Below are 25,312 nucleotides of genomic sequence, written 5' to 3'. Positions count from 1 at the left end.
AGACATCAGGCATGCGAGGACAAACCTATTAGCAAAAGAAACAGCATACAATAGCATCATGAATAAGCATACAGTTCAGTAGATAGTCAGGGCTCACACATATAGCCAAAGCAAAGAAGAGAGTCAAAAACGAGTAAAGGTCTCACAGTAACAAGTGAGGAAACCTCTTGAAAATGTTAGAGTTTCAACAACAATTAAGTTTAAAGGATAGTAAAACTCAGAATCAAATAACCACATAAAGAAAAGAGCCAGAAACAAAGAACTTTAATCGCATCACGTGCATGCTCAAACAAACAGTTCCAGGGCAAGAAGACCTAGAGTTTTCAGCAATAATCGAGTTTAAAAGATAGTAAACAGACAAGTCAAGCAAGAGTTTAAACAAACAAGCACACATCTAACAAACATCTTCAGGACTCGATTGAGACCCAAAAGAAATTAGGGTTTTCAACATGCTAACTCAGATAGAAGAACAACACGAGCAAAACATAGCAGAATCACAAATATGTTAAAATCAGAGAAGAAATTTTGAAATAACTTAAAAGAAAAACCCTAATCGAAAAATTTGAGAGTCGTTTTGAAAGCAAAGATAAAGAAACTTCGAGAAAATGTTTAAAAGTTCAAGGTAATCACAGATCTAAAGTAGATTGGAAAGAAAGTTAAAAGATCTTAAAGATTAGGGTTTCGAAAAATACAGAAAAAGTGGGAAAGGCCTTGAAAGTTATCGATATATCCAGGAGAGTCAAGGTTCTGACTCGAACGGCCATGGTTGGCCGGAGAAAAGGTCAAAGATGACCGGAGAAGAGCCATGAACTGAAATCGAACAAGGACTGGACCAGGCTCCTTCAAGGTCTGGCCGTGAAACCACAAGAACAAATACATAGAAGCCATAGAAGGCTGGTACAGGTCTCAAATGACCATGGAAGGCCATGGATTAGGCAGATATCAGGGTGGGGTGAGAGGGCTGCGGCTAGGGTTCATGAGAGTTTCAGAGATAGTTGAGAGAGAAGGGGATTCAAGGGCGGCGGTAGGTGAGAAATGAATTAGGTTTAGGGGTTGGTTTAGGTTAAAAATGGTAAAGGGTAATGAGAACCGTTTATCTAAACGATCAATGGCTGGGTTTAGATCATCAGCTGGGATTAAAATGGTTAGGTAGGAAACCTAGGTTGGGTCATTTAAACGGGTAAAGGGTCGATTTAATTTGAAATTGGGTCGGGGTAAATTGGGTTCAAATTAGGCTGAAATTGAAATGAAATTTGGCTAGATTTTAAATAATCATTTTCCCCATTTATTTTATAAAAATAGCGAATTAAATTCTGGAATTAAATTGACAGTACTAAAATATTTTATAACATATAATTATCAATTTAAAAATACTGGACTTAATTTTTATACATGTAAACGCAATTAAATCTTAAAAGAGGCTAATATTATAATTATATGCAATTTGACTTTAAAAATACTAAATAAATTTGTAAAAATATGCAAACATTATATTAGCTATATTTTGGCATAAATATGATAATCCAATAAATGAATCATCAAAATGCTAATTTTGAGAAATATTATTGGATTTTTTATGAATAAAAATAGGGAAATAAATTGGTTTAAATTTTTTTAAAAATTAAGAAAAAATAATAAAGCATTTGGACATACTTATATATGCACACATATGATATTTTGAAAGTATTTTGCATATTTAAAAATATATAGGGAAAAATTGGGTATCAACAGCTGTTTTGGGAGAGAAATCTGGTGGAGTAGAGGAGAGTGTAAAGAAAACAAGGGGAAGTGGGTCTGGCGAAGCCGCTGAAGGGCTTGTTCAACTTGGGAAAAATGTAGATGAACCTGTTTCATCTGTAGAGTAAACCCTCGCAGACTTACTGGAGAGAGTGACTGAAAGTTATAATCCAAAGAAGAAAGGGAGTTCAAAGGCTAAAACCTCTGGCATTGCTAGGGCAAACAAGAAAAGGAAGGTTGCTCCTTCTGTTACTGTTGAAATTCCTTCCACAAGAGAAAGAGCCACAAGAAGTCAGCTAAAGCAGAATGAGGTAGAACGGCAGAAAGCCTTAGAAGAAAGTAGAAGAAAAACATTTGCTAAGGGAAATAAGACGATGGATGAGCCTATTGAGGTTGTTGACAGAGATGAGATGGACCTGGTCCTTTGAGATGAAGATGAGACTAAAGAAGTCGAGGTTCTGACTCCCAAACCCTAGAAAGCCAATACTTCCACTAAAAAGTCTGTTTCAGAGTCAAAGTCTGCTGAACCATCCACCTTGGCAAAAAGAACAAGGTCTGCTGTGAAGTCAAAACAAGTGAAAATGGTTGAGGAAGAAGAATGGAGTGGAGAGGAAGAAGATGATTCTGAGAAAACAAGATGGTCAAGTTTGGCAAGAGGACTATTTTGAAAGGAAGACTCCTTAAAGACTTGGAGGAGCAAGGAATAGTGTTGTTATTGGAGAAGTTGGAGTTGCAAGGCTGGAAGGACATGGTCCATTAGATGGATGGCAGGTTGGCCAGGAATGAAATTGTTGAGTTTATAGCAAATGCTGAGGTGAAAAATGGAAGGGTTACCAGTATGGTAAAAGTAGTGCAAATCTCTTTCGATGTGAAGAAGTTGGGAGAAATTATGGGTTTACCTGCTGAGGGGTACAATGACTATAAAAAGCTCAAGTGGCCAAGCCTAGAAAATCTTCCTACTGCCCTGGCCATTACCAGAAAATTCAGTGACAATGAGGAGGAAATTGAGCCCAAGGCTGTGTAAAAGAGTGAGATGAAGCCACCCCACAAGGTACTGTTCGAATTTGTCAACAAATGTGTTCTGCCAAGGCAGGAAAGGAGGCACATTGCAAACTTCATGGACTTGGTTCTGATGGAGTGTTTGGATAGTGGGAGGCAGATTAATTAGCCTGGATTTATTATCCAGCTTCTTGATAGGGTTATAAATGGCACCAAGACTCATGCCATTTCCTATGGCTTCATTCTCACAGCTGTGCTTGCACATTTTAAGGTACCTATGAAGAAATGAGAGGTTAGTACAAGCAAGGAACATTTTGGGACAAATACTCCGCTTGCTTGTGACTATGAAGTCCATGCCACTCATAAATAACCTGGTTCATCCAAGAAGGTATCAGTGAATAGCAAGGTTCGAGCCTTGGTGCAAGAAAATGGGGCTAAAGATGCTGAGATTGAGAGGCTGAAAAAGAGGTTGGCTGAGGTGGAGACTAAGAGAGATGCTCTCAGAACTGAGTTGGCAAGAGAAAAGGAGAAGAATGATAGCATTCTTCAGGTGCTGAAACTCCTCCAAGCCAAAAACCAAGCACCCGGTCCTTCCCAGCCCTAAGCCTCCTAGCCTAGTGTAGATCAACCAGTGACCCAATTCGGGATTTTTTTGTTTCTTTTGCTCATGCTTCTAGTGTGTTTATTTCTTCTTATGCTTTGTGGTAGGATCTTATCAATCATCAATGAAATTCATTGTCTTTTGCTCTAACTGTTTGTTTATATTTCTTTGATGGTTAATATCCTTAGCATGATATATGATGATTAATCCATGTTTGCATTTGAAGTACCCCAGTGGCCATGAGTAAGTCTTAAAATCTGATTATCTTATATATTTATGCAATTTATCGATGATGCCAAAAGGAGAAAAAAGGTTATGCTTTTGAACAGTGATGTTTATAACCTAATGAACCTGGTCCTTGATGATAAGTGAAAAAAGGTAAAATGTTCTTACATTGTGTTGATGTTGAACTGAGTTGAAACATGGCCTAAGCTTATGTGTTGATGTTGAGCTGAGTTGAAACAGGGCCTAAGCTTATGAAAGCACAGAGTTTGTCATCATCAAAAGGGGGGAATTTGTTGGCCCAAGTGAAGGTTATTTTGAAGATCGACAAAAGAAGCTCTAGCATGAACCGGGTCCATCCCTTATGGGCATAAACATGGGCAGATTCAAGCAAGTGGGATGCACTTGAAGGAGATAAGCTTAACTTGGTATATTTGATATATTCTGATCGAAAAGGTTGCATAATTGATAAGGAGAATGACTCCCTACTCAAAGAGAACACTATCCAAGATAAGGAAGGAGTTAGAGGTTGAAGTTAACTAGAACTCTTCCATCAAGGAAGAGTAGCATTAGAACTCTAGTTATTTCTTAATCTACTAACTCTATATATTGCAGGATGTTCTCATTTTACAGGTTCGCACAAAAGCTGAAATTAAACATGAGTTGAGAGCAAAATAGCGAGGCATTTTGCAAGCAATTCTTGTGTGATTCAAGTGTGTGAACCTGAAGCTACATGAACCAGATAGAAGAACCAATTCCAAGTGTCTGTCTTTTATCCTAGCTCAATTGTAGTAAGTGTTTTCATATTGTACCTTTCAGCTTAATCTAGAGGCAATTGTAATAAGTACTCAGAGTATTCAAGTTAGAGTTAACTTGAAGTTGTCGCAACAGTTAGAGGCTATTTGCCATAACGGAATTAGAGTTAATCCTAGGTTTACAAAAGTGTTTTTTAAATGTAGTTTTTGGCTCAGTGATTTAGTGAAGAGTTTGGGAAAATCCTACTGAGAAGTAGGCCGTGATTTTTTCACTTTTTGAGCCAGGTGTTTTCCACATAAAATACTTGTATTCTTTACTTTCCGCATTTACTATTTCAGCAATAGTAGGTTAAGGAACACTTAGAAAAACCAGGTCCTTCCATAATCAGTTTAAACGAAAAATTGAACACCACACAAATCATTCCTCTTGTATGGTATTGAAGTATAAAACATGAATCATGATTGCATGTACTTGCGCAAATGTTTTGACTTCTATGTGGAACTATGAAGGAAGAGCTGCTGAGCTGGAAAGAAACTGTAGTTATTAACAGTAAAATAGCTACCTTGGCCCAAAGAATTGATTGCATTTCTGAAGAAACACTCTTAAGATAGTCAAATTGTTCAACTGAGCTAAAGCTCATATTAGACCACGTAGTGAATGGAAGAGAATAAATGGGAACATTCCAAAAATGGAGTGGAATTGAGGAACAGAAGAGGCTGTGGGATAAGGGGACAGCTATGAATACAGCAAATATGTTCCTATCATAGCAACTTAGCAATGAATATAATATCTCTCCCAATTCTCAAGTGCATTGTACCAAGCTAATTTTTTATATATCTGCACTTGTAAATGCCCCGTTTCTAGTGTGCTTACCATTCAAATTCTTTACTAGCCAATAAGGGAACATCTTTGGTGAACAGTACTTCAACAGTCATTTTCTCCTTCATAACTTTCTGTGGTTGTTACCTTAGCCACGGTTTGCATACACATTGTATGGTAGTATACAATAAAATTCAAGAAATACAGCTCCCAACACAAGTATCTAATTAAGCAGAGTGAGATATCTGTATTTCCATTTGTTTTATGTGGGGAGAGGGGAAATGGATAAGGTAGGTAAAAAATTAGCGGCATTCGGTGCTTACACCAGATCAATAAATTCAAGACATATATTGTCATACACATGTTGAAATTCACCATGGTTTATGAGATATATAATCTCACTTTAACTTTTAAGTGCTAAAATTAAATTGTTTGATTTGAAACATCGAGAACAAGTAAGTATTCATCAAGTAAGGATTAGTAAATGAGGGTATTGGTTCAATAGTAAAAGCAGAATGCACCAATGTGTGGAGTTGGGTGCACATCACGAGTTCGAATCGTGCATTAGACAAGGCTTAGCATTTAAGTAGAGAAGTGTAAACGAGCAACCCCATTATCCTTTGAAATTCGACATCATGCGCCAACTTGCTTTTGAGAATCAGTTATAAAGAAAAAACAAACCAAAAAGAGAAAGAAAAAGACAAAGGAATTTATGAGACAATTCAATTTTCAATCGATAATCACTGCACAAAAATGGTGTCAAAATGAAAATATAAAGTGGACAAAGTAGGAATGTTTACTGGCAAGTGGCAATCCATGTTACCTAAAACCCTTTCAACAGTGACATCTCTGGTGTGTCCCTTTGTGGGGAGGACAAAGTGGATAACCCTAAAATGGCTTGTCAAATGAGAAAATAAAAAAGGCTGCCACAGCAGTCAGACACTATATATATGAGATTCCAATTCAGCTGAAAATGTCACCTAAAGCTTTCTCAATAGAGAAACAAGGACTTGACCTTTTCAGCACATTAGAAGAATAAGAATGAGCAAGAAAAACCAAAAAACAAAAGTGATATGTGGGGGCTATTATTTTGCCAGGGTTAAGCAGATCATAAAGCTTGTTGACAATATGTTTCTCCACAACATCAGCAACTGGAAGAAAAGGAAAGCTCAAGTTACAACTACCATAAAGAAAGGGCACTTCTCGGTGCTTGCTCTGGGGGTGAACACAGAGCCAAGGAAATTTTCGCTCGCTCTAGATTTTCTTTCTCATCCTGCTTTTATCAAGTTACTAGAAGAAGCAGAAAGAGAATTTGGATATTACCAGCAAGGTGTGATAGCCATACCGTGTGAAGCTAGTGAGATCCAAAGACTTCTTTTACGCTGAGATCAACATATAATGCTGCAGTACATAAAGAGTTAAAAACAAAGTGTGCAACTAAATGAAAAATAGTTTTTAAAAAAAGTTACACAATAGTTGTTGGTTTCAGGCACCCAAAATGTAAAAATGTAAATATGATGACTACAGTGCACGTTGCATGTCTGTGAATTTATGCTGCATAATTGTTTCAAATAAACGAAATGCAAACACTGGCAAATACTTAGATGAAGCCAAATCATCAAGTCATGATTTGCAAATTTAATCCTCGGCCATATTAGCTATAAATCGAAATAAGGCTGCCACACCCTGTTTTTTCAGTAAGATGTGGTGGAAGCAAAATATTCATAGGAAAACGATATAGCTAACAGTGGATTACAGGAAATGAACACAGCTCTCTACCCTTCTGGCTTTACAAGAAAGAAACTTGGTATTTCATGTGTTGTGACCGCACAGCTGAATTTAGCCAATCCAACGGCGATGGCAGATTAGTTGCCTTGAGTTTTACAAATCAGCCAAGCAGCCAACTAAAGACAATCACTATAATTCTATATAATTAGCACAGTGAAATTAAGCAGTGTATTCTGAATGGAGATAAGACTACAAAGTGTCTCAGCAACGAAATCAACAAAAGAAATCAGTCAGCCAAGAATGACGGTGCATCATGCTTTGTGAACAACATAAGAAAAGACCCTCATACGAAGCATTTACGAGGAAGCAAGTGGTGGCAGACAAGGCTGGAACAAGATTTTACACAGGAAGAAAGTCTCTCATCTATAAAGAAAATAGTATATAATACAAGTGTAGAACTACAATTTTAGGGCCTGAAAACAGCAGCGAAAAATTAACATGATTGACATTGTCTATTTCTGCCGTAGCATATATCAGATGGAGTTCATAGCTTCATCTATTCTTATTCCTTTAATTATTACACTCCCAGTTTTGCTTCAAATTTGCATGGAGAAAAAGAATCCAGACGTCCACCTTCAAGAATACAAGATCCCATTGGAAATCCTTAATAGTTTCCATTTAAAATCATACTTCCTCCTGTTTCATTTGTTTGTTAGGGTAAGGGAACAAATCGGTCAATGGAGGTTAAACAACTAATGTCCAAAAATGCTTTGCCTACATCAGACTTCTTCATAGACGTGGGCCATTCACAGGAAAACTACATTTCGACCGACTTTTTACCTAGCCTAATCAATTGCTGACCTTTTCTAACAGAATATATGGAACAAACAATCAAGCTAGCCATTCTATGAACTAATTTACAACTGGGTCAACTCCTGCTGGTTTTCAATAGATTGTCTAAGTATCAACTCTGCTCTCCTCTTCTTGTCATTTTTCTCTTCGTCCCACCTGAACCCAGATGCTGTTCTCCCAGAACCATCTGGTCAGGAGGATTTTCTTCCACACCATTTCCTGTTTCAGAAGGATCATCCTTCAATGGCCTTTGCAGGAGAATAAATATCCGGCAAAGAAACATGGTTTTTGTCCGTTTCATTGGAAAGTTTAGCTGCGAGGGAAACTGCAGCCATGTCTTTTTCTCCAGCTTCTGAAGACACTGCAACAAATGCGTTTCCACTTGCATTAACACTTGATTCAATCCTAACATCATCTGGTTCATTGGAAGCTGATACCTCTGTTGAACCGTTGCACACCAATCGTTGCTGCAAATTCAACAAAGACCTTTCCGCCTTCCTTCGCTGCCTTGCTAACTTAACTTTATCAGTTCGGGGATCACAAGCTCTCTCGTTCCATGTAGAGGTGCGTACATAAGTATGCCGATCAGGAAATGCAGGCAGCAATAAAGGTATGTGCTTAAACGATGTAGTTTCATTCATTTGTATAAAACTGGGTATATTCCTTTTATCTTCAATCACTGGAAAACATGGAAGAGGTTGCAAAAATGGAATCTCTTGAGCTGATTTCACAAACTCAACAATCCCCTTAATAGTTCGAGAATCCAATCCACAATGTTTCACCTTTGATGCACCTGTGGACACACCCAAATCCCCTAATCCTTCTATTACATCAAAGACATTGACCTCTGTCCTCCCAACTAAAATAGTAAAGTTGCAGTCTTGCCTAAATCACAAAGGTACTTAACCGTAATATCAGCAAATGATTCAAGAGCTGATTCATTAAAGCCCTCAAATCCAATATTTTCGCATATCTGTGCAGCTGCAGTTCTCGATATTGCTCGACCAAAATCATCAGTACTAGCTCTTTCTTTCCTATCATCATAAACTGTATTCTCTTTTTCTTTTTCACTTTCCGCTTTACCTCCATTGTTCATATTCAAATTCTAAAATCATTTAGAACTTTTTTCCTCAAAAACCTTACCCTTCACCTCATCTCTGGCTTACTTATAAAACCACATCATAAAAAAAAGGGGCAGCCCGGTGCACTAAGCTCCCCTATGTGCGGGGTCTGTGGAAGGGCCGGACCATAAGGGTCTATTGTACGCAGGCTTACGCTGCATTTCTGCAAGAGGCTGTTTTCACGGCTTCAACCCGTGACCTCCTGGTCACATGGCAGACACAAAATCCCTAAAACTCAAAATGGACAAATCACAAACGCGCAATTCATGAACCCCTAAACACCAAGCTGCATTAGCGAGCAAAGGCAAAACTCTAGTGCATGTAAAAAAGTACACATATACACAGAGGTTACTCGAGGTTAGGTTTCTATGTGAATTTGTAATTGTGTACTTACAGCTAATTTTTAGCGACTTGGATTTGAGAATTCGCGCGCTTGACTAGTAAATTGAATTCCAAAAATGCAACAATTTTCGAAGAAAGAGATATAATTGCTGCAAATGGAAAGAGGGTTTATGCAGTAATTGTGATAAACCCTAACGAGGAAGAAGATGAAAAGGAACTTTTGAATGGAAATTGCAGTTTTGGTCATTTTAGTTATTGATGCATTTTGATTTTGGTCCTTGTGAAATTTTACTAACCAAATTTAATCATGCATTAACTAAAAAATTTGTTTCTATTCTTATACATAAAAAGTATGATAATTTAAATTATTTTTAGAATATATTACTCTCAATTTGAAGTAATCTATCATATTATATTATATTATATTATAAGCATGAAGATCAATAAATTGAATGTAAAAGACTAATGACCCTGTAATATTATTAGACTTTTATGCCCTTAAAAGTTATATTTATAATACCTTCAATATTAATAAACAAATGTGTAAGCTATAAAAATTAGTTTTGTAAAATTAAATTTAACTTAGGATTATCAAAGAATTTATTAAGGTGCGTGTATTGAAATTCGGCACTTTACAAAGTTAAGCTCTTTAACTTCCTATGCGTATAATAATTTTTTTGAGCTAACATATATAGTTTTTACCATATTTTATCTTCTCCTTCTATTTTTCTTAACTTAAAATTTTAGATTGTTATGATTTCTAAGTGCATATTAAAAATATGTACTAACCAAATATCACAAATCAGAAACAAAATTTTTCACATGACATTTCCCTTAAATAGTCTTTCTTTACCTTTTTAAATTCATAGCAAGTATTTTATTTTATTTTAATTGTTTACATATAAAGAGAGAGTAAATCAGATGAAGTTGTTTATACCACTTCACCTTCTTTTTCCACCAATAGTATCACTTTACTAATACGAGGAAAAATTAAAAAGGGGATGTGAAATTTTAACGCTTATCTGACAATCGAAATTTAAAATTTTTATGGATTCCACAAAAAAAGTAAAAATTTCCTTAAAAAGAAAAAAAAAGAAAGAAAGAGAGGGGCTATACTAGTAGTAGTAAAATATTTCTATTCGTCATCAAACAATAAGCCAAGTTTTTCGTCACAAGAAAAAAGAAAAGTTAAAAAGAATAGGAATAAATTAGTACTAATATTCTAGACAGAGGATACGTGCCCCTTTCAATAGACACAAGAACACTAAAAATGACCTCTCTTTTCCATCTTCCTTCATCTCTCACGTTTCGCAACATTTGTTACTCTCCTTCTATCCATCCCATCAAAGCATCACATTCCCATTTCCGAATTTCAGTCCGAAATGAAAACTCAGCGCCTCAACTATCCAAAATTTCAGAATTTTCATCCAAGACTTTGAATTTCTTGCTCTCTGGTTCTTTAGCTCTTGCTCTCTCCTTCACAGGTTATTTACCTTTCCCTTAAATTTTATTGTTTGATAATTGCTTTAGACATTGTCTTTTGGTGTTTCTATAATTTGTTGCAAATGGGTTCTTACTAGTAATCTTAAAAATTCGACTTAATTTTGTAGTTTAGCATCCTAATGATAGAACTGTAAATTTACTGCTCTGAGTTTCTTTTGTAATGTTGCTGTTTTTTGCTGTGCCATTTGTATTAAAACCTTAGATGGGTTGGAAGGATTTGCAAAAGCAAGTTCTGAGGAATTCAGAGTAAGCAGATAGCTCAATATGGCTACTGAATTATCTGATAGCTATAGTTACCTAGTAGATACTTTGACATATTGTAAAACAAAATTCTAATTGTGATTGTCCCCGTTTTGTATGAAGTATAGTTCTTCACCGAATTAATCGTGACTAACCAAATTATTATTTTGAGACTAGTATGAAGACTGTTGTTTTTTTAATGATTTGATGGTGTCCGAACCAGCTTGCATGCACCTAAGTTATCCCATCCAGTACCTGCTACTTTACACGAGTATAAGTATTGGGTAACGTTGAACTCATGGTTCTCCTCCTACTTGATTGATCACTAGGCCATATCTTTGGGTGCTCCATTTCGTAAATATTCGTATGTGAGTTTCCTAAAGTATAGCCGATGCAAAGTTTGAGGATAAAGGAGGTGGTTGCCTTAGGTTCGTGGTCAGCATAGAATTAATGTACCTATGATGAATACTCATAGGATTCATATAGTCAACTCCTTCTAGGCATAGTTGATTGATCAATAAATCCTCGGTCATGAAAGTTTTGTTTTATTTCTTCCTTTCTTGCAGGGGTTGGGTTGGTATGAGCTTGTTTTGGCTTTTCCAAGTTTTATTGTCCTAGCATCCATCTGCGTCTAACATTTGATGTGATTTCTGATCTTTCATAGCTTGCTTTTCTTCTGCTAGTTGCAATATCCTATCAATTTTCAATTGTAGCAAAGGGAACACAGAATACTGGCTTCAACAGCCTATATCCAAAACTCTTAAGTAGAGACCTGAAATTATCCTATTAAGCTCATCTTTCCACACTTAGTTACCCCTATAAATAAGCCATATTTCAGGCAATGCCAGATTTTCGTGGGATGGGCCGATGGGGTAGAGGATACTTGGACAAACACATGCCTCTGATGGAATTTCCTAAGTAGTCCTCTAGGTTAGTAACAAAACAGAACCTCTTGTAGGCTTTCTGGAATGACACTGAATTATGTTAGTGAACTTGATTTACAGTGTTGAAATGGCACAAGCGCTTGAACTTATTCTGGAAATCATCTTACTTCATAACTTTCAAAAGATTAAGTGCTACCTTACATCCTTAAGCTTCTACAAACTAACCATTAACAATTGGAATGTTGATATCTTCTATCTCGTCAAAAGATGTTAACCTAGTTAAATTATTCATATTTTTCTATTGTTTTTTTTTTAATTATCTGCATCACATCGATTTGCCTCTCATTCTTATGCTCCGTAGTTCCCCACCTATATATCAATTTTTTTTTATCTAGAGAAAATGTTACTCTCTTGAGCTTCTCAGATACTCTTTTCATTTATGAAGGGGAAATGAATAATTTTCTGATTCAGTAGGGAATGTACTTCAGGATATGGCTGGACGTATTTTCCTGGATATGTTCTAACTTTTAGGAAATGTGTGCCTTGATACCTCTACAATTATTTTTCTTGGATTAGAATGTTGAGTGAAAAATAAACCTATGTTTGTAGGAGTTGGTATTGCTGAAGCAAAGGTCGGAGTTAACAAGCCGGAATTGCTTCCTAAGGAGTTTACTCCAGTTATTGATGTTGCTGGCTTCCTCTCAGATGGTCAGGTGCGATATGTGGTCCCTTTATTTAAGAGGAATTTCATGTAGCTTTCCACATTATACTTCCTTGCCTTGCCTTTTCTCTAGTTTGTTTTCTCTGCTAAAAGACATTGGATATCCGAAATTTGCGCTTCTAATGTCTGAATTTTAGATCCACAAGCAAGTAGAAGTTTGCTTTCTTGTTACATTCTCTTTGATTCTGGATCTCACTTATGGAAAATACAGTTTAGTTGTTCTTTTACGTTTTATTTTTATTTTGTGTTTCGGGGTATGCTAGTTTCATGATGAAATAGATAAGGCTGACTGCCAAGTAGTTTCTTCACATTGGTCCATTACTCTGTTTACGAGCTTTTAATTCATATAGAGAGCGCACTATCTTATTCTATCGTACTAATTTTTGCTTGAACTACAAGAGCTTCTTTTTCATACGAAAGAAAAAGAATTTCTCATGATTTATTACTAGTGTACAGGAGAAAAGACTTGCACAAGAGATCACGGATATAGAAAAGGATACTGGTTTTAAGCTGAGAGTTTTAGCTCAGAACTATCCTGATACGCCTGGTACATATTCTACTATTAGTGTCCAATTTATCTCCACAACTTAATTAATTTTTTCTAGATGTGTAACATAATGTTTAAATGCTATATTCACAGGATTAGCTATCAAAGATTTTTGGCAAGTGGACGACAGGACCATAGTTTTTGTTGCTGATCCTACCTTTGGTAATACGCCAGAAATTCTTCTTTTTTCAGACTACATTTGTTCTGTTGGCTTATCTTTTGGTACTTTCTGTATTTGTCCAGGAAACATACTAAATTTCAATGTTGGAGCTACTGTGGATCTTGACATTCCACGTAGCTTCTGGAGCCGTTTGGCAGGGCAATACGGAAACATGTTTTATTGGAAAGAAAAGGTAAAACTGTAAAATTTCCTTCTTCCCTTGATTTATATTGAGATTTTGAAGTTGTCTTGTATGAATCTGATGTATGAAATAGGGTGAAGACGCGTCTATTGAAGCTGCTGTTATGGCAATATCAACCTGCTTGAGAGAACCAGTTGGTCCGAATAATTGCTCGGAGGTAAAGTAATATCGGCGTGACACTGCACCGCTTGTTCCATATTTGCTTTCAATCTCTGTACATTGTATTTCTCCATAAGATGTATATCAAAAGATGAATGAACAATGCATTGGAGTGAAACAGTAACATTTTCTTAAATTGAGAAGGAAATAAAAGTATAGCTATTTCAGCTTAAAATGCAAACAGTAGTTTGACCTTTGAATCACCATAAACGCCATGCTTCTTCAACTTTGTGAATGTTTGAAACATTCTGATACATGAGATGAGCAGAATTCTATTCCTTATATAGCCTCTACTTTTCTGTGGGAATTTTGAAATATTCATTGTGTGTTGGAATGAGAAATTTTGTTGCTGTTGACTTAAAGCCTGTTTGGCCAAGCTTTTTTTTGAGGCAAAAACACTTTTTTTTGGGTTAAAAATACTTTTTTTCTAAAGTTAAAGTGTTTGGCCAAGCTTTTGAAAAGAAAAAAAAATGCTTTTTAGGAGAAGCAGAAGCAATTTTGAAGAAGCAGAAAAAAGTAGCTTCTCTTCAAAAGCACTTTTCTGAAAAGCACTTTTGAGAAAAATACACTTAGAAGTAGTTTTTTAAAGTTTGGCCAAACACTAATTGCTGTTCAGAAGTGTTTTTCAAATTAATTAGTCAAACACAAACTGCTTCTCACCAAAAATACTTTTGAGAAAAAACACTTCTCAAAATAAGCTGATTTTTGCAGCTTGGCCGAACGTGCTATTATAGGCTATAGCAATGTTTTGATACCTTGGGAATTGGTTAAAGCACGAGACCAAGTATAATTGAAACATATGAAGGAAACAATGGAAAGGATTAAAAGCTGAACCCATTAAATTAAATCTCGAATCTGCCTCTGGACGAAACTATATAAATGCATAATTGGTTTCGAGTGTTAGTAATTGTATTATATGTATTTTTATTAGTTTATGCAGTTACTCAAATAATATACAAAAATATATAACAAGATCATTAATAGGATGAAGACCTCAATCAGGAGTTTCCCGTATTAATCAAACACAACATAACAGCAAATATTTGACCTCTCCTAAGTCTTATTATTCGATGGATTATTTATCAGAAGAATATTTTTCTGGAAATTTCTCATTCGTCGTATTCGAATTGCTTTGCCACTTGCTGGCATATTCGTCCATAAACGTCCATGCAAAATAGTTAACACAAAAAGGGAAAATCTCTCTTTTGGTATTTGATTATTTTCCAAGGTATAATTGACATAGAATAATGCCATATCATAAATGAGTTATAACACTACATGATGGAATTGAACTAATTATAAAACTTAAAACGTTTAACATGTGGCACGAAAGTGTTGATAATTAAGAAACTATTGTGTGAAAGAGGAATTGGGAGCTCTCACCAAAAATGCCTATTCAAGGAAATATGTTGAGGAATTGACCTAAACAAGTTTATAATACGTAAGGTTAGGTTTGTAAAGAATAACTAGATAATATTCTCAATAGAATTTAAGTTACTAACAGTGTAAAATTTACACAACTAGATAACTGTCACGACCCAATTTAGAATCGTCACCAGCGCTTAGGAGCAAGTGCCCCCAAGTAAGCCTCATCGGTATTTAACAGAAAATCGGCCAGACTTTCCCCTGTTTTTGGACCATCCCAAAAAAAAATCTGTCTCAAATTCAGAAACCAAACATCCTAATAGCAATTCAAATGACAATAACTTTATCAATTAACCAAAATAAGTATCTACCTTTAATAGTCCACCCACTAACAACTGGAAATACCACTTTATCTCCAAATTTGATAAGAATGAGCGTTAATCAATATAAGTCTATAATGACAAAGACTACTCAAGACACAAAAAGAATGACCATGGAACAACTCTAAGAGTTTAAAGAAAAGACCATAACAATTGATAAAATTCCCGCCCACGTGAACAAGTGCGAGGCTCACCAAGAACTATCAACTTGTGCGCTTTAATTAACGAAATCCTCGCCCGCGTAAACTGCTGTCTCTGGAAAAAAATTAGCGGGAAATGAGTCGCTAGCTCAGTGAGTAATAACACTTAACCACAACCATTTTTATTGGGGACAAGTCAGAAAACATGCTAGTATATTAAACAGAAATTATCATAAAAATGCCCCTTTCAGAAACAATAAACAATTTTCCGTCTCATCATGTTTTTCTTGTAGTATAATACGATTGACAATTCCGTAATAAGCTTGGTAACCACTGTATAATATCAATATTCATATTTTGGGAGGTTTCAATGAACGGATCATGTAATCGGTATAACTGTGGACTTCTTCGCAAGAAGTCAAATATAACGGTAGTCCCTACTCGAGGGAAAATCGGTAACGGTATGCTAGTTCTACCTTCCCACTAGCGAGGGCTATAATTGTACTCTGTAATCGGTAAATACAAGGTGCACCAGGTCTAACGAACGCACCGTTAGCTACGGGATCCTTCAAAGTCTACTCTCATTTATACTTGTCTCTATATTCGTATATACTCATAGGAAAATATTTTAAAACAATATAGGGCATTTTGGTTATTATCAAATCATGTAATTTTATTTCGATATTAATTTCAAGTAACTGTAGAATATATCTAGTGACAACAAGAATATTTAAAACAACGGTAATCATCTCAAATAACTATTTCGGTATCATATCGAGTAAAAGACTTATCCCACATGCAACTCAAAATAATCGGTAACATATTCATATTAAAAATTATGTGTAAATCATGCAAGTTATGAAAACACAAATTGCAGTAAGATTACTACTCACAGTACTCGTGTGAAATATCAAACTCGTCACCTCGAGCGATCCGTACAACTTTCTTCAATCAATCTATAACCACATCAACATCGATAAAAAGAATTACTAGAAGAAAAGAACCCAGCTGAGAAATTCGAGTATTACCCGTAAAAACCAATGCATATATAAGATTTCTCAAGGTTTGGTCCCAGCCTTTTTCTTCTTCTTCTTCTTCTCCTTTTGAAATCTCTTTTGTGCATTTTCTGAAGCAGACCCATTTTCTTTATTTCTTTCTTTCTTTCTTTCATTTTTAGCTTCTGTTGTGTTTGCCTTTCTTTACCTTTTCTTTCTTTGTTTTCCCATCACTATACAATGGGCTTTTTCCCATTTAATTAGCTAGGTTTTTTCTCTTTTTTTTTTATAGTTTAAGTAGCATTAAATGACAAAAATATCCTAACTTGAATATGAAGTATTACATTCTCCCCACCTTATGAAATTCGGTCCCCGAATTTTAACTCAAGTACGTACCTGTGTACTGAAACAAATGGGGATACTTGACTCGTATAGTATCTTCTATTTCCCAAGTAGCTTCTTCAACTGTATGATTTCGCCATAGAACTTTTACGAACTCAATTTCTTTTGACCGTAGCTTTCTTACTTTCCTATCAACAATAGCCGTCGGTTCCTCCTCGTAAGACAACTTCTCATCAAGCGGTATAGCAGGTGCTTCAAGCACCTGAGATGAGTCTGATATACATTTCCTTAGCATTGAGACATGAAACACTAGGTGAATAAAAGATAACTCAGGAGGAAGTGCCAAACGATAAGCCACCGCTCCCACTCGATCTAGTATCTCATATGGTCCTATAAACCTGGGGCTCAACTTGCCTCTTTTCCCAAACCGCATCACACCTTTCATAGGGGAGACTCGTAGGAACACTTTGTCCCCAATTGTGAACACTAAATCTCTTCTTCTCTTATCAGCATAAGACTTTTGTCTACTTTGAGCTACAAGCAATCTCTGTTTGATCAACTGGACCTTGTCCATAGCTTCTTGTACTAGGTTGGGTCCCAATAAGTTGGTCTCACCAGCTTTAAACCATCCGATAGGAGAACGACATCTTCTACCATACAATGCTTCGTACGATGCCATTTGAATACTGGACTGGAAGCTATTGTTGTAAAGCAAATTCAGCTAACGGTAGATAAGTGTCCCAACTACTTCCAAACTCAAGAATGCAAGCTCTAAACATATCCTCCAAGATTTATATAGTACGTTCAGACTGCCCGTCTGTCTGTGGATGAAATGCAGTGCTAAGATCTACTCGTGTACCCAATGCTTCTTGAAAAGATTTCCAAAAGCGTGAAGTGAACTGTGATCCTCTATCAGAGATGATGGATACTGGAACTCCGTGAAGTCGGACAATTTCGTTCATAAATATTTGTGCATACCTCACTCCACCATATGTAGTCTTCACTGGCAAAAAGTGTGTTAATTTTGTTAGTCGATCTACAATCACCCATACAGAGTCATAACCTCTAAGGGTTCGTGGTAGCCCGGTGACAAAATCCATAGTAATTCTTTCCCATTTCCACTCTGGAATCTTAATTTGTTGTAGTAGTCCTGCGGGTCGCTGATGCTCAGCCTTGACCTGCTGACAAGTCAAACAACTAGAAACAAAGTTAGCAACATCTTTCTTCATACCTTCCCACCAATAAAATTGCTTCAGGTCATGGTACATTTTTGTAGATCTAGAATGTATAGTGTATGTAGTGTTGTGAGCTTCTTTAGGAATAGCATGTCTCAACCCATCTACGTCTGCTACACATAACCTATCACCCATTCGAAGAACACCATCACTTTCAACAATTATATCCTTGCTTTTACCAGCTAAGGCCTCATCTCTGTATTTACATAATCGTTCATCCTCATATTGGGTGGCCTTAATGTGCTCAATTAATGAAGACTTAGCCTAAGCACAAGCCAACAATGCCTCTGAATTTCCGATACTAAATTTGATACCTGTATCTTCTAGTATCTGAATATCTCTAGCCAAAAATCTCTTTGTAGGAGCTATATGTGCCAAACTCCTCATAAATTTTCTACTCAATGCATCAGCCACCACATTGGCTTTTCCAGGATGATACAAAATAGAACAATCATAGTCTTTGAGTAGTTCCATCCAACGACGCTGCCGAAGATTTAGATCTCTCTGCTGAAAGATATACTTCAGACTTTTATGGTTAGTATAAATCTCACAAGTTTTGCCGTATAGACAATGTCTCCAAATTTTTAGAGCAAATACCATTGCAGCCATCTCCAAATCATGTGTAAGATAGTTTTGCTCGTGCTTTTTCATTTGTCTCGTATCATAAGCAATAACACGACCATTTTGCATGAGAACACATCCTAATCCCACCCTCGAGGCATCACAGAATACTGAAAATCCTCCAGAACTTAATGGTAAGGCTAATATTGGTGTAGTTGTTAGACACGTTTTGAGTTTCTGAAAGCTTTGCTCACATTCCTCCGTCCACTGAAACTTTGCATTTTTCTGTGTTAGCTTGGTCAGTGGCGTTGCTATTTTGGAGAAATCCTGCACAAAATGCCTGTAATAGCCTGCTAAGCCTAAAAAGCTGCGAATCTCTGTAAGAGAAGTAGGTCTGGGCCATTTCTGCACAGCTTCTGTCTTCTTAGGATCTACCATAATTCCATCTTTGGAAACAACATGCCCCAGAAATGATACCGAGTCTAGCCAAAATTCACACTTCGAGAACTTAACATAAAGTCGATGTTCTCGCAATGTCTGCAATACAGTCCTGAGATGATTCTCGTGTTTTCCTTGTGTACGAGAATATATCAGGATATCATCAATAAATACTATTACAAATCTATCCAGAAACAGCTTGAACACCCTATTCATTAAATCCATGAATGTCGGTGGAGCATTAGTCAATCCAAATGGAATCACAAGAAACTCATATTGCCCATATCGAGTTCTGAAAGCAGTCTTAGAAATATCTTCATCTTTGATTCTAAGTTGATGATAATTAGAACGGAGGTCAATCTTTAAAAAGTGGGCAACTCCTTGAAACTGATCAAACATGTCATCTATACGACGCAAAGGATATTTATTGTGTATTGTTATCTTGTTCAACTGCCTGTAGTCAATGCACATTCTCAAGGATATGTCTTTCTTCTTTACGAACAGTACTGGTGCAACCCATGGTGATACACTAGGTCTAATAAACCCTTTATCTAACAAATCCTGTAATTGTTGCTTTAGCTCCCTCAACTCTGCTGGTGCCATTCGATATGGGGGTATCGATATGGGCTGTGTTTCAGGTAGCAAATCAATACCAAAGTCTATTTCTCGTACTGGAGGCAATCCTGGTAAATCTTCAGGAAATACATTAGAAAATTCTCTCACTACTGGTACATTTTCTATACTAATTGTTTCCTTTCTTGTGTAATTTACAATAGCTAAGAGACCCAAGCAACCTTTCTTCAGAAGGCGTTGAGCTTTCATAAAAGATACAACTTTGCAAATCTCTGGAACTTGACTCCCTTTTAGAATAAAACTGGGTTCATTTGGTATCTCAAACTTAACTATCTTTGCATGACAATCGACTATAGCATAGAAAGAAGATAACCAATCTATTCCCATCAACATGTCTAAGTCAATCATATCAAGTACAATAAGGTCAGCTAGAGTATCTCTACCCTCAACCCAAATCTGACAAGCACAATACACGTATTCGCTAATAGAGACTCTCCAACAAGAGTATCAACTAGAAAAGGATCATTCAATAGCTTAGGCTGTCTACTAAACCTCAAAGCAAAGTACGAGGACATATAGGAGTGAGTAGATCCTGTATCAATCAACGCAAGTGCATCAAATGAATAGACAGAAAGAATACCTGTAACCACAACATTCGAGGCCTGAGCATCCTGTCTAGTAAATGCAAACACTCTCGCCTGACCTCTACCAGCATTCCCTTGTCCTTGATTCATAGTAGCACGGTCTCCAGCACCTCAACCTCTATGTCCTGTACCTGTAGCACTTGAAGTATTACGAGTAGTCTGAGTTGGTGCAACTGACTGAATAGAAGCCTGGTTGAAATTTCTCAGAGGCTGAAGGAAATCCCTCAAGTGATGTCCCAACTGGCCACACTAAAAGCTCTCTCTAGTTAGAACACAACATTGGCCCAAATGTGATCTACCACACGTCTGGCATAATGGAGTAGTGGCATATATCTGCCCAGAATTACGATGTCCAGAAGATGATGGTGCCCTATTACCTTGTCTGTAATGTGGTCTATATATGGACTGTGAAGGCATGTGTGTCCCTGTCTGAGAACCCTGTTGTTGCCCCTGATTTCCTGCTCTTCTATTTTCACTAAAACCGCCACTGAAAGCCCCTCCTGTCTTGGCCTTCTTACATAAATCACTAGCTGTACACTCATCACGTCCCTTGTTTTCAATCTTTCTAGCAAGGTCGACTACATCAGAGTAGGATAAAGTCTTCATTTGTAGGGCTACTGCAGTGTATACACGACCAACCAGTCCATCAACAAACCTCTGAACTCGAGCTTCTTTGGTAGGCACTAAGTAAGGAGCATATATAGCCAGCTTACAAAACTTAGTGTTATATGTTGACACATCCATATCTAGAGTCTGAACCAATCTTTAAAAGTCTCTAGCATATTTTTGCATCAGGCTGTGTGGAAGAAAATGATTCTTGAACAACTTAGTGAACTCGTCCCATGTCAGTGGTGCTGCTCCTACTAGCCTTCCTAGCAATACAATTTCATACCATGTGTTGGCCATATCCTCTAGTTTGTATGCTACGAGCTCCACGTCTTTCTCACTAGAACATCCAAGAGCACGTAATGCCTTGAGTGTCCTATCCAAGAAACTTTGAGGATCTGCTGAATTATCAAAACCTGTGAATTTTGGTGATTTCAATTTCAGAAACTCTTGTAGGGGTACTTCCTTATTCCCGAAAGTCTGAGTCCGTGCAGGTGCTTGTATCTGTAAAGTATCCTGAGGAGCTAAACTTCCACCCTAAGCATGCACCAATGCCTCTAACACATTCAATAACCTTGCCACTGCGTCTGCAGGTAAGGCAACAGTAGGTACAACAGTTGTCACTAATGGTGAAGCGTCCTAAACTCCCTGCCCTTGCTCTTGATCTGGCATAACAGCTTGGGGTTGACCCATGTTTCCAACTTTAGGTTGAGGAGCAGTCTGTCTTCTAGTTTGATGAACCCCAACTTGACCGCCACCCCGGGTAGTACCACGTCCGGCACCACGTCCAGCAGATGAGGGTGTGCGTGTCCTAGCTGATCGATTCCTACCCTGCACTATTATTGAGTAGCAAGATAGGTTCGAAGTAGCTTTTACCCGATTTAGGGTCGGGATCGATTTACATAGAGAGCTAGATGTTGGAGTCGGGTATCTATCTAATTTAGAGTTGGGTATGTGTTCCAAATTACACTTCTAAACATTTTTGGATTTTTGTTTTACTTCTACTTTTATCAAACTACAATGGTAAATTAAACTAGAATAAGCTAAGAGTAAAATATTGCGGGTTGTTCAAATGGTTTAAAAGGCACTAGGGTAGTGACTTTCGCCTTGGTGGTCAATTGACGGATACTTGAGTCCAAGGCATGATTGACATATTTGGTGAGTATGATATAACCGTTGCACGATTTTATCCACTCTACACCTCTCGGTGGTTCAGGTGATTTCGCCCGAATTGACTTTTTTAAGACCAATTGGGTATGTAAATTTGCACAAGCAATCAAGATTCAAGTCGGGTATTACTCTCTCGAGGTTTAACCATTTAATTGGGGCTATCAATCTCTTGAGTACGCCCCAATTCCTTGTTGGACCAATTTCAGTGACTCAAGCTCTCTTTCTCAAGAAGAGCTCAAGTCAAGTAAACACAAACTAGTGTTTGCAACCACTAATTCAACAATTAAACATGAAATTAGCCTAAATATCAAACACGCATAGTCAATCTAGCCTTAAAATACAAGACCCATCAATTACTCACACTAGGGTTGAGCCACAACCCTAGCTTATAGATTTAGCTACTCATAATTAAAGAAGAAAAACAAGAAATGGATGAAGAAAAATTCATATTAATTAATTACTAAATGAAATAAGAAGATTCAATGTTGAAATGTAGCTAAAATTACTCAAAACAGCTAAAACTATGAAGTCACGAGCCCAACTCTGAAGAGAAAACTATCTAATGACCTAAAAATGGGAAAACAAACTATTTGTACTAAGCTGAAAAATTTGGACAAAAATACCGCTGTGGGGCTAGTGCGGCCGTACTAAGACTCTTGACATAAAAATTCATCTATCTGAACTCAGGCAATGCAGACCGCACAGAATGAAGTGCGACCGCGGAGGCTTCTAGTGCGGTCCGCATGAAATGGAGCGCGGACCACATTGGCTTGAAGCTCGGAACTGGCAACTCTTTGATCCTTCTTACTGCGGACCACACTAAATCGAGTGCGGCCACATTGATCCCAGTGCAGACCGCACAAAACCTAGTGCGGCTGCATTGCCCTTTTTGCCTGAATATCATACTCTCTGAACCTCACTTGTGCGGACCGCACAGAATGGTGTGTGGCCGCACTAGCCTTGCTTTGTCTGAGCTTTGTCTTGTCTTGATACTTGTGCAAGTTTCACTCCTTTTGAGCTGATCTTTGACATCTTGTCACCTTGTTGATCAAACTTGCAATCAAGCACAACTTGTGAGCCTTTGGGACTATTTTGTACACATTTCTAATCAAAACTTAAGCAAGAAGGAGTATAAAATATAGCAAAATCCCTAGTCATCACTAGCAATCTACGAAAGAAATATTCCAAAGTCAATCTCAAGTTATCTCAACGCACGATCAAAGAATGAAAGAAGGGAAAACATTTCTAGATGTTCAGTAGCCTCAAGATCATAAGTATGGGCGCCTACATACCCATGAACAAGACTCTACTAAACATTGCTCCATGACTCGGGACTTAAAGACTAAGCTCTAATACCAACTTTGTCACGATCAATTTAGGATCGTGACCGACATTTAGGAGCAAGTGCCCCCAAGTAAGCCTCATCAGTATTTTACAGAAAATTGGCCAGAGTTTCCCATATTTTTGGACCTTCTCAAAAAATTTCCTGTCTCAAATTCAGCAACCAAATATCCTAATAGTAATTCAAATGACAATGACTTTATCAATTAACCAAAATAAGTATCTACCTTTAACAGTCCACCCACTAACAACTAGAAATACCACTTTATCTCCAAATTTGATAAGAATGAGCGTTAATCAACATAAGTCTATAATAAAAAAGACTACTCAAGACACTAAAAGAATGACCATGGAGCGACTCTAAGAGTTCAAAGAAAAGACCATAACAATTGATAAAATTTCCACCAACGCGAACAAGTGCGAGGCTCACCAAGAACTATCAACATGTGCGCTTTAAATAACGAAATCCTCGCTCGCGCCAACTGTTGTCTCTAGAAAAACAATTAGCGGGGAATGAGTCGCTAGCTCAGTGAATAATAACACTTAACTACAACCATTTTTATTGGGGACAAGTCAGAAAACATGCTAGTATATTAAACAAAATTATCATAAAAATTCCCCTTTCATAAACAATAAACAATTTTCAGTCTCATCATGTTTTTCTTGTAGTATAATACGATTGACAATTCCGTAATAAGCTCGGTAACCACTGTATAATATCAATATTCATATTTTGGGAGGTTTCAATGAATGGATCATGTAATTGGTATAACTGTGGACTTCTTCGCAAGAAGTCAAATATAACGGTAGTCCCTACTCGAGGGAAATCGGTAATGGTATGCTAGTTCTACCTTCCCACCAGCGAGGGCTATAATTGTACTCTGTAATCGGTAAATACAAGGTGCACCAAGTCTAACAAACCCGCCGTTAGCTACAAGATCCTTCAAGTCTACTCCCATTTGTACTTGTCTCTGTATCCGTATATAATCATAGGAAAATATTTTAAAACAATATAGGGCATTTCGGTTCTTATCAAATCATGTAATTTTATTTCGATAACAGTAATTTCAAGTAACGGTAGAACATATCTAGTGACAACAAGAATATTTAAAACAATGGTAATCATCTCAAATAACTATTTCGGTATCATATCGAGTAAAAGACTTGTCCTACATGTAACTCAAAATAATCAGTAACATATTCATATTAAAAATCATGTGTAAATCATGCAAGTTATAAAAACACAACTTGCGGTAAGATTACTACTCACAGTATCCGTGTGAAATACCAAACTCGTCACCTCGAGCGATTCGTACAACTTTCTTCAATCAATCTATAACCACATCAACATCGATCTCGTGTTAATTTTCTTGTTTAGGCTAATTCATGGCTAATTTAGAATACCTAACCCTCGAGGTTTCATGTTTGACTCTTAATTTACCTAGAATAATTCTTATTGGTATTTAATTTCTTATACCTTGTGAAACCCAAATATATGAACTGGGATAAAAAGAATTACTAGAAGAAGAGAACCCAGCTGAGAAATTCGAGTATTACCCGTAAAAGCCAGTGCGTATTTAAGGTTTAAAGCATACCCGTTTTCTTTCTTTCTTTCGTTTTTAGATTCTGTTGTGTTTGCCTTTCTTTACCTATTCTTTCTTTGTTTTCCCGTCACTATACAATGGGCTTTTGCCCATTTAATTAGCTAGGTTTTTTCTCTTTTTTTTTTAATTTAAGTAACATTAAATGATAAAAATACCCCAACTTGAATATGAAGTATTACATTCTCCCCACCTTATGAAATTCAGTCCCCGAAGTTTAACTCAAGTACGTACCTGTGGGCTGAAACAAATGGGGGTACCTGACTCGTATAGTATCTTCTATTTCCCAAGTAGCTTCTTCAAATATAAGATTTCGCCATAAAACTTT

The 25,312-nt window shown here is 36.9% G+C and overlaps 2 protein-coding genes and 1 pseudogene across 2 annotated transcripts; 1 reads left to right on the top strand and 2 right to left on the bottom strand.

Annotated features, from left to right (window-relative positions):
- Nucleotides 1-7,259: 7,259 nt before the first annotated feature.
- LOC107780838 (transcription initiation factor TFIID subunit 8-like) lies at nt 7,260-9,231 on the bottom strand (annotated as a pseudogene).
- Nucleotides 9,232-10,401: 1,170 nt separating this feature from the next.
- Nucleotides 10,402-13,768, top strand: LOC107780836 (thylakoid lumenal 15.0 kDa protein 2, chloroplastic). Its single transcript, XM_016601435.2, has 6 exons — nt 10,402-10,661; nt 12,414-12,517; nt 12,982-13,072; nt 13,166-13,234; nt 13,316-13,425; nt 13,508-13,768. Exons 1-6 carry the CDS (start codon nt 10,448-10,450, stop codon nt 13,598-13,600), a joined length of 681 nt encoding a protein of 226 aa, XP_016456921.1. The 5' UTR covers nt 10,402-10,447; the 3' UTR covers nt 13,601-13,768.
- Nucleotides 13,769-16,852: 3,084 nt separating this feature from the next.
- Nucleotides 16,853-20,356, bottom strand: LOC142180958 (uncharacterized). Its single transcript, XM_075253063.1, has 5 exons — nt 20,263-20,356; nt 20,095-20,214; nt 19,557-19,999; nt 18,047-18,314; nt 16,853-17,400 (listed from the first exon to the last, which is right to left on the bottom strand). Exons 1-5 carry the CDS (start codon nt 20,354-20,356, stop codon nt 16,853-16,855), a joined length of 1,473 nt encoding a protein of 490 aa, XP_075109164.1.
- Nucleotides 20,357-25,312: the final 4,956 nt, after the last annotated feature.

This window comes from Nicotiana tabacum, chromosome 5 (assembly GCF_000715075.1).
Source record: "Nicotiana tabacum cultivar K326 chromosome 5, ASM71507v2, whole genome shotgun sequence".
NCBI classification, from domain to species: domain Eukaryota; kingdom Viridiplantae; phylum Streptophyta; class Magnoliopsida; order Solanales; family Solanaceae; genus Nicotiana; species Nicotiana tabacum.
This window is presented reverse-complemented; position numbering and strand designations above follow the sequence as displayed.